This window comes from Penaeus japonicus, unplaced genomic scaffold (assembly GCF_977035675.1).
Source record: "Penaeus japonicus unplaced genomic scaffold, GWHDUDI00000001_assembly GWHDUDI00000005, whole genome shotgun sequence".
In the NCBI taxonomy this organism is placed as follows: Eukaryota; Metazoa; Arthropoda; class Malacostraca; order Decapoda; family Penaeidae; genus Penaeus; species Penaeus japonicus.
Window position 1 is genome coordinate 18,650,207 of NW_028234407.1, and position 10,000 is coordinate 18,660,206.

General features: G+C 36.7%; 1 protein-coding gene and 2 long non-coding RNA genes across 4 annotated transcripts in view; 1 reads left to right on the forward strand and 2 right to left on the reverse strand.

Moving 5' to 3' along the window:
• LOC122266221 (uncharacterized) overlaps window positions 1-768 on the reverse strand; it is an 8,255-nt gene extending 7,487 nt beyond the window's left edge. Inside the window, exon 1 of the long non-coding RNA XR_006224389.2 lies at window positions 1-768. This exon is cut by the window's left edge and continues 25 nt beyond it. This is a non-coding gene — a long non-coding RNA (uncharacterized LOC122266221).
• Window positions 769-2,631: 1,863 nt separating this feature from the next.
• The window catches only part of LOC122266206 (sodium- and chloride-dependent GABA transporter ine), an 8,482-nt gene continuing 1,113 nt past the window's right edge, over window positions 2,632-10,000 (forward strand). The window contains exons 1-12 of one of the 2 annotated variants that reach the window (XM_086537090.1): window positions 2,632-3,133; window positions 3,232-3,389; window positions 4,268-4,402; window positions 4,666-4,879; window positions 5,593-5,725; window positions 6,071-6,205; window positions 6,295-6,523; window positions 6,653-6,780; window positions 7,132-7,257; window positions 8,427-8,606; window positions 8,951-9,127; window positions 9,243-10,000. The exon at window positions 9,243-10,000 is cut by the window's right edge and continues 1,113 nt beyond it. In XM_086537090.1, the coding sequence (XP_086393216.1) occupies window positions 2,979-3,133; window positions 3,232-3,389; window positions 4,268-4,402; window positions 4,666-4,879; window positions 5,593-5,725; window positions 6,071-6,205; window positions 6,295-6,523; window positions 6,653-6,780; window positions 7,132-7,257; window positions 8,427-8,606; window positions 8,951-9,127; window positions 9,243-9,443 (1,971 nt within the window). In that variant the 5' untranslated portion in view covers window positions 2,632-2,978 and the 3' untranslated portion in view covers window positions 9,444-10,000. Of the gene's footprint in view, window positions 3,134-3,231; window positions 3,390-4,267; window positions 4,403-4,665; window positions 4,880-5,592; window positions 5,726-6,070; window positions 6,206-6,294; window positions 6,524-6,652; window positions 6,781-7,131; window positions 7,258-8,405; window positions 8,607-8,950; window positions 9,128-9,242 lie in introns of both variants that reach the window. The other variant, XM_043035827.2, reaches the window with a different exon arrangement.
• LOC122266216 (uncharacterized) lies at window positions 5,600-7,041 on the reverse strand. The gene is made up of 4 exons (XR_006224387.2): window positions 6,648-7,041; window positions 6,423-6,483; window positions 6,056-6,211; window positions 5,600-5,717 (listed from the first exon to the last, which is right to left on the reverse strand). It is a non-coding gene; the product is annotated as an uncharacterized LOC122266216 (long non-coding RNA).

Here is a 10,000-nt window from a genome sequence, read left to right on the forward strand (position 1 = left end):
GATCAGCAGGACTTTGCTGTTCGAGTCAACCGTGAGAGTGTAAAGTATGTGAGCCTCGTGATCTGTAATTTCGACCTCATTCTTTTAAGGGCGGTATTCGTGTTTGTGGTAACTGACAAGTTAGAGAACTTTCTACAAGCTTGTTACTGCACGAGTCGCGACAGAAGCTTTCATGTCTCTGCACAGCGTAAGGATGGCAGGGGAGGGGAAAGGAGCGAGACTGCCAAACCTTGCCAACAAAAAGGATACCTGCAATAAAATAACTAAATGCCAGTTACCTCCTCGATTTGAGATCGGTTTGAAAACTGTCGCTAGTTAAACTCTCAGCAGAAACCCCTGCCAGCTTATAAATATCCCTTTTCCCCCCAAATGATTATAATAACAATAATAATAAAAACTCGCCGCTAAAAAATGAGACGGTATTCGCAACCTTGAATAATCCGGATTCATAATGCATGCGAACGTTCGGCGTGTTCTATGCCATGGCTGCGAGGAAGAAAAAAATAAATAAAATCGGCGGGAAGTGGGTAGGACTGTCGCTGTGTTGTTGTTACTGAGGGATTTTGGGTCGACTTACTTAGTCTAAAATTGATTATTACCATTTTTATGTGGTTATTACTACAATCATAACCACTATGAGAATTATGATAAAGTGAAGAATAATTATGAAAATGATTATAATAATGCGAGCGCTGATGGCAAACTATCATAAGGAAGATAACAATGATGATTACAATGGTAGTGGTAATAATAGCAGTAATATTAGTATTGGCGATGATAATAAGGATAAAGACGATAATGATAATAGTAATAATAGTAACAATAGTAATACTAATGACAATTTTAATAATACTATTAACAATAAGGGCAATTATAATGATAATGACAATTATGATGATAATAATAATGATGATAATGATGATTGTAATAATTATAAAGATAATAATAGCAACTAATATAATGACAATAATAATGACTAATAATAGTAATGATGATGATGACGGTAATTGGTAATGATAATAAAAACAATAATAATAATAGTAATGGTAGTAATTGTGATAATTGTTGTGATGAAAATAATCATTACTATTATTATTATTATTATCATAATCAGTGTTATTATTATTATTTTCATTAATATTATCATTATCATCATTTTCATTATTATCATTATCATTATTATTATTGCTATTATGAATATTATCATCTTAATCATTATCATCATCATTATCATCTTTATTATCATCTTTATTATTCATATCATCATTTTTATGCACTCGTACGTTCGTTATAAAAAAAAAATCCCATAAAAAATCCATAACGTTGGCGACGTGATGTATTGTGAAGATATTTTTCCCGTTGCACATTGATTTCAATTCCGCAGTCGGTTCTTCGTCCGGATAATCTTAACATTGGTGTTGCAAGGTCCTTATTTCAAATGCTTCCGTTGTTCTTCTATTTTCTCAGCTGCAATGCCTTCACTTCCTTTGATAACGATGATCATTATCATTACTGTTCTCATTATTATCATCATTGTCATTGATTGATATTTGCATCAATAGTACTACCAGCAATTATTCTATCATTATAACAAATGGTGTTCTTATCATTAGTTTCACTGTTGTTTGATTGCACTTTTGTGGCAATAGTGATACTGATGAAAATGACGATAATACTGATGATAGTAATACCAATGATTATGATTAAGATTCTAGTAGTAATGGTAACGAGACTGATGTTTATAATGATTACCCTAATTACATTGATTTGAATGATATTAATGTTACCATTAGCAATGTTATTATCATTATCCATTGCTGCAGTATTATGATTACTATTAATTGCTATAGTAATTCCTTATCGTTATCATGATTATCCTCATCATCATAATCATAATCATTATCATCCTCATCCTACTCCACCTCCTCCTCACCATCAATATCATCACCATCATCATTATCATTATAATCATCACATTATCATCATTACCCTTATAATCATTATCATTGTTATTATCATCATCATTATCTTTATCATTATCATCATGCTCATGATCATTTTCATCATCATCATCATCAGTATTATCATTATCATAATCATCATCATCATCATTTTCATCATCATCAGTATTATCATTATCATAATCATCATCATCATCATTTTCATCATCATCATTATTATAATGATCATAATCATCATCATTACTATCATTATTGTTGTTCTCCTTATCTTTACCATCATTATGATCATTAACAGTAGTAGTTACTGTAGTCTAATAATTATCTACATTATTGTTATCATTATTATTATTACTGTTGCTGTAATTATTGTTGTTGGTGTTATCATATTTATCAATATCATTACCATCAAAATTATGTTCATTATCCAAATTTATTATAATTTTGTTTCTCATTATTAACATTCCCATAATTATCATTAATGCTGATAACGCACACAACACAAATACAAGTAAACGTTCTTACGCACACACACACACACACACACACACACACACACACACACACACACACACACACACACACACACACACACACACACACACACCTGCAGACTTGAGCGTAGTTAATATTATAAAGGAGGATGTGCTAAGCGTGCCATTGCGCCATTCAAGCAGCAGCCGCCAGAGAGGGAAGACTACATTGCAAGGGTGTCCTCTAACCTGCGCCTGATCTGTTTCTGATCTTGCAAATTTGCGGTTGATTTTCGCCATAGTTATAGTCAATGGAAAGTTAATGGAAAGTTTAACTGCAGCTTAAAAAATCATAATATTTTTCATATGATTAAGAGGTCACAACAAGAGGTGCCTGCAGTAAGGCAGAGATCCCTCGGGGGAAAAGACATCTGACAGCCATCGCCCCTCGAAACAACTAGAAAAAAAGACAGAAGCCATTCTCTCTCGGCACACAGTCAGCCAAGCAGCCAAGTCTCCCTTCGGACGGCAGCAAGTTAGAGGCGCCATGTGTCAGGTTCCGGTCGGGAAATCTAAGGAGAAAGAAGAACGTTGTAGACATGAGGGAGATGGAAGAGACGCCATGTCAGCGACTACAGGCACGAGTCGCCCCGATGAGACGACGGAGCGAGAGGAGGAGGAGACGCTGCTGGAGTTGGAGAGGTAGGCGAGGCCGAACCACACGGCCACCCTCGTCCAACCATACGCCTTTCTGCGTGTATTTAAGTTCAAACTGTTTATTACTTCTATTCCGTGCACAGGTACGTCCAACCGAAAAACCAGTCTGGAACCAATGAGGGCGTGCAGACGAGGCTGAACTGGGCGAACAAATTACAGTTCGTGCTGGCGTGCATCGGTTACTCTGTTGGTCTGGGTAACCTGTGGAGATTCCCTTATCTGTGCTATAAGAGCGGTGGAGGTGAGTCCTTTGTCTTGTCGCTCTCTATTCCATTCTTTTTGTCCTTATTCAGCTTAATCTCTGTTAAACCATTTCATAGTATTGCGTTCTGCAAGCTTATTACATATTTTACATACCGTATTAATATTATTTACATCCCACATTCTGCTATAGTGTTATTATCTCTATATTGTTCATGTACATAACAGTTCGTAAATTTGTTGAAGGTTAGGAAGGTTAAAGCTGTTAACACGTGATATTGACGCCATTTGCGGAGTTGATGAGGATGTAGGACTAGCGCTGGCGAGGCAGTGTGGCCGTTAGAATCAGTTTCAAAACTTGGAAGATGCTAAAAGATATACAGCGATGCACTTCCCTTGCACACACACACACACACACACACACACACACATATATATATGTATATATATACATTTACATATATATACATATACATATATGTATATGTGCAATACAATATATGTATATTAAAAGACATCACTATAAAATACATGACTATATACATACATGTAATTATATATATATATATATATATATATATATATATATATATATATATATATATATATATATATTTGTGTGTGTGTGTGTGTGTGTGTGCGTGTGTGTGTGTGTGTGTGTGTGTGTGTGTGTGTGTGTGCGTGTGTGTGTGGTGTGTGTGTGTGTGTACACAGTGATGTATTTGTATCTTTTAATATATATATTTATTGTACATATACATATATGTATGTATATATACATATATATGTATATATTGTTAGCATATATGCATCTTTTATTCCCTTCAGTTGCGATATGTTTAAAGAAAGTCACACCTTCTTCACCGTTTGTTCCCATCGGCCCTGTCATTTAACTTACAAGGACATTATCTTCATCAGGTGCATTTCTAATTCCCTACTTCATAATGCTGTTCGTGTGCGGCATCCCCCTGCTGCTCATGGAACTGACGGTGGGCCAGTTCACGCGACGAGGCCCTGTGGGAGCTCTGGCCAAACTCTGCCCTTTGCTGAAAGGTAACTGTATGGCTGGCATCCTGTCATATCATTCTCAGGGAAGCATGCATGTAAACTAGTTCCATCGATTGCCACATTGCTATGTCTATATGTACAGCCAAGAGAATATTACATGTTTTCACTTAGTAGTTAATGTCACTCAAGATCCTCTGTGTGATTTTTTTTTTTTTTAACAGATGTCGCTGTCACTCTCTTTTCCCTCTCATTTCGTGCATAAATACTCCAAGGAACGATTACAGTTCCTCTGTTCGGTATCCTTTCAGGCGCTGGAGTGGGAACAGTGGTCATGTCCTTCCTGGTGGGAACTTACTACAATATCATCATAGCGTGGTCCTTATTTTACATGATTCAGTCCTTCACTGATGATCTGCCTTGGAAAAACTGCAACGCAACGTGGACCGTCGCTTGCTTTGATGATTATGGCGGCAACGTCACCGCGCCCAATGGCAGCAAGTCGGCTACGGAGGAATATTTTGAGTTCGTAATATTCTAATTGTGAACTGCATAATTTCTTTATGTGCGCTCCGTTTCTCTTGCTGGCCTAAAGATTCCATGCCCTTTACCTTCTATGGACAGTTCTTGATCGTTTTTTACCATCAGTCAGAAGAAAATTATAATAACTAATGTCCCTCAACTAAAATATCATTTTAAAGGAACTTTTTCAAGGCGTTGATGAATGGTATATCCATCATCAAACAAAATAAGCCAAATTCTGTTGATAACCAAAATCTAATTTGTTTGGATACATTTCACTATTTGTATGTCTACTTTTGTTTATTTTTGTTATTGCAAGGTGTCTACCACAATTCTCACAGAACACAATCAATGTCTTCGTGGAGCATCTTGCGAAAGTAATTAATGTGTCTTATGTAGTTATCATGTAGCCACAAAGATAGAGCCGAGCATTTCTGGGGCACATGAGTTCAGTGGACCTAACCAGTACCAGTAAAGGACTAGAAGGAACTGCGTTAGGAGTTCTTCAAAAGGCCACATGATGTCAAAATTACAAATCAAAATATAATCAGCAAAGTCAATGATTGCCCTAATTCAAGTTGAGCATAAGTGATCACAAATGTAACTTTTTAAAACATATTGTACAATGAATTAAATATATTAATGAAGAATGTGAATGAAAACTAAAATCAATATCAGCATCACAATTTTGGATTTACCAAGTGTGCCTTTTCCAGAGAAGTCGTTCTACAGAAAAGTGCGGGCATAGAGGCGATGGGATCAGTCAGGGTGGAGCTGGTGCTCGCTCTTTTGGCCGCTTGGGTACTTGTGTACTTTTGTATCTGGAAGTCCATTAAGTCGTCTGGAAAAGTAAGTTCACATATGTGTATATATATATATATATATACATATATATATATTCATATAGATAGATAGACAGATATATAGATAGACCGATAGATAGATAGATTATAAAAGAATTAATGACTCGATGTTTCCAATTTTTATTTGATTTTTTTCTTCGGACGTAGGAAATTCAAAATGAATTTACCATATCTGTCTGTCCACGTTACTGTGTTATTTGTGTGGTGCTTATATACATATATGCGATCTTGAGCATGAACAGGACATATGGGCACGAATAGAAGCTTTGATTTCCACAAATCTGTCTTTATATTTTGTACCATAAGATGGAGTTACCTTTCCCCTTTCCAGGTTGTGTACGTGACGGCGACCGTTCCGTACCTTCTCATCGGCGCTTTCCTCTGGCGAGCGCTGACACTCCCGGGAGCTAGCGATGGTCTCCAGTACTTTTTCAGACCTCGGTGGGAACTACTCATGGATGCCCAGGTATAGCTGCAGGGAAATTAGAGATTATCCACAATATTAGAATCCATATAGGATTGCTTCATGTCACCACAATCTGACCTCCGTTCCAGGTGTGGGTCAACGCTGCAGCTCAGAATTTTAACAGCATTGGGATTGCATTTGGATCATTGATTGCATTCGCTTCCTACAATAAGCTTGACAACAATATTGTTTTGGACACATGGGCCATCTGTCTTACCAACTCCTTTACGTCTGTTTTGTCTGGGATGATTGTCTTCTCAACCCTTGGCAACATTGCTCTGGAACAAAGCAAAGATATTGATGATGTCGTCGCTCAAGGTACGGAATCTAATATTACTTTCAGTCAGTTATTTAGAACGTTCCCAATTGTTCTGATTTGGTCTGATGAAATCATGAAGTTATGAAAATAATTGCGTCTAGTAAGATCAAAACATTAATTCACCCAAGGTCCAGGTCTGGTGTTCACAGTATACCCTCAAGCGCTCGCCAAAATGCCCTACGCAGCGGTGTGGTCCGTCCTCTTCTTCTTAATGCTCCTTATCTTTGGTCTCGATTCACAGTTTGCCAATGTTGAGGTAAGCTAAGGTTGTTTATTGTGGTAACTTGGATATTTTATCTGTCTTGTCTCTGGAGTTACTTGGAAACAGTCTTAAATGAGAAAAAAACTGATATAAGCAAAAAGTCTCAATTTTGCTACTTTATAACAAGTCATCATTGATCGATTTAACATTAATCTCCTTTTATATCATTTAAAGGTAACTGCTGCATAAGTAAATTTCTAGAAGTCTAGACGAAAGTGTATTGTGAAATTCAACGAGAAAAGAAAGCAAAGTTCATGCCAAACAATTAAAACGAATGGATAATGAATAAATATGCAAATAACTCAAAAAACTTCCAAATAAGGCTACATGAATATCTCGTTACAGGTTATCATTACTTCTCTCCAAGATGAGTTTCCGAAATGGATCAAGAAATACCTGAAGCATCACGAGATTCTTGTAATGATTGTGTGCTTAATCTCTTTTATTTCTGGTCTTCCGAATGTAACGGAGGTAAGACGATGCTATATGAAGACATTTCTTTGGGATAAAATGAAACCCTGTCAGTCTTTGGACTCACAAGAACCCTCTTCTTAAATCGGAGTAACTTTAATATAACTTATACAAATTCTTCAAGCAACCTAGATAGGGCAAAGCTACGGCTATTTCATAATGACAATAGAACCGAAGTCAGACAACGGCCCTGCTTCAATCTCTACTTGAGCCCCGTTGATAAATAAATCCTAAGGTCACACCACACTATTTACTTATATAACGAAATACCGACGTTTACCCGACAACGCGTATTCAACCCATCTGTTCTTGATCTCAACACCATGCTTGGTTTCATGATAATTATTTGATCCAGAATGGGAAATAATGCTCTGTATGGCATAGAAATCTCGTTGCTATTTTTTCCTCGGCAAGGCGTTCTCCCTATTCAGCTTTATTCTGGAAAGCAGTCTTTCTTACTTCCAAAAATAATATTAGTTAGTTGGTTGCACACTCATTTTTTTTCTCTTTTTATTTTAAGATATTGTTGCAGCAATACTTATGTCGTTTGAATTAGTGCCACACTTTTGATGGCTACTTTGTTCCTCTTTTATGGTCTTTATTGCGAACGAGGAGCTGCTTAATGGCTTGCAATCAGTAGCTTGCTTGTTGGGATGATTTCTATCATTATGATATAACTGGAAATTTGATTGGATAGGTTATGGACAACTACAATCTAGTAAATTACGCCAGTGTTTAAATCAAAGATGCTGTCATATCTTCTGGTGTGTTTTTTAACCAGAACATTGTTTTTTAACCAGGACTCCAACAGGATGAGGTCATTTGAATTAATGATTTATGAATATTGTATGTATTTAGAAACATAGTTGTTGCACCTCTCATCGTCAATACAGTGGACATTCACCAATACAAAGCATACAGATACAATTACCCAACGTTCCATGCACCTTAAGTCCTCCTCCAACAACCAGCAAAATGCGTGAGAGGCGCAGCATTGACACCGCTCGTTCTTTTCATAGTAAACAGATTGTGCTAATGATATCCGTTAATAAGACTTTGACACTGAATAGATATACTCTTATATTTGGCCTCCTTTAATAAAACCATGATATTTTACAATATATTCAATATATCACGTCTTTTTACAGGGCGGAATCTACTTTTTCCAGCTAATAGACTACTATGCTGCCTCTGTTTCCCTCATGTACGTGGCCTTCTTCGAGGTCATAGCTGTGGTGTGGATATACGGTGCTGGCCGACTGGCTGGAAACCTCAAGGAAATGACTGGAAAATTACCTTCGTTGTATTTCCGTTGCTGCTGGTACTTCGCTGCTCCAGTGCTCATACTTGTAAGTAAAACTTGTATTTCCGAAAGCAAATTGAATACATGGATGTTATTATTAATTCAATTTATATACTCTGTTGTTTACATATTGGGAGTGAGCCATCAACTCTAGAAGCAACAACTTTTATCGGGCAAAACTAACATAACTATTACGTATATTATGGGCTTGTACTTAGTAGCAGTTTCATGTCATGACTAGGGTCTATTGCCATGGCCAAGACGAAAGCTGTTAGGTTAATATTTATATCATTTTTATTTAGCTAGAGTTAAAGAAAACATGCTTGATGTCATCTGTTTGTCGATTTACTCAAAATATTTCTAAATTTCCTCTTTCACATTTACTCTCAGGCAATCTGGATATTTTCCCTTGTAGACTACAAGGAACCAACCTTCAATAAAGGAAAATACATTTATCCAGACTGGGCGATTGGCCTTGGGTGGATCATAGCGTCCATGTCCATTGTACCGACTCCAGTCCTCGCTGTGCTCGAAGTAACCAGAGCTAAAGGCTCAACTGTATGTGAAGTACGTTCGCTTCTCCAGAATTGTTGAAAGGGAAAGGTGTATCCACATGTGGCAACAAAATTCATATTCTTCATCTCACTCGTGCAATGCTAAACATAAGCTTATTTTTTTCCAGAAAATTAAGAATGCCATGCGTCCAACAATAGATCAGTGTTCTTGCTGTGCAAGAACCCATAACTGTCTGCTAAAGGAAGTTCATGAACAACAAATGAAGCTGGTTGCTTGTGATTCGTCTCTGGTCACTCAAGATGGAGTAAATGTTGCTACGAATCAAGAGAAAAGAATACATCCAACAGATTATGCTAAACTTGTGTGAGGAATAAAACTTGACAGCAATCGTCAACAGGCATCCCTCCTTTGTCCCGTGACTTCCCTGATCGAAGGCCTGAGCATGAACCAGAATAACTGCATGTGAATGACCGATGAGCTTTTCGCATAGATATTCGAAAGTTGAGAGGTGTCACCCCAGAAGGCGTCAGTATTCAATGGGTTATTATTACATCTATTTGTGCCGCTCTATATCATGTTGAAATATGTAACTGGTGTTAGTGCTTTAAAATTAATTCATTTTCAACGATAGAAAACGACCATCGATATTGTGTCATGGTATGCATGCTAAATAACTATTTAATCTATTAATGATTCATTGATATGGAAGAATACATGTACCAAATGTTTGTGGATATTTACACTGCACATTATTTTCACAAGGACACGAGAAATGACTGAAATGACTTAATTTTGCCAACAATATATGTAATACACTGTCCCACATAACTACCCTAAAATACCATATTCATTACTTTATTAACTAGTGTCATTAAAGGCATAAGCTAATATTAGAAACTGTTAGCTAATATATTTGCTTTCTTT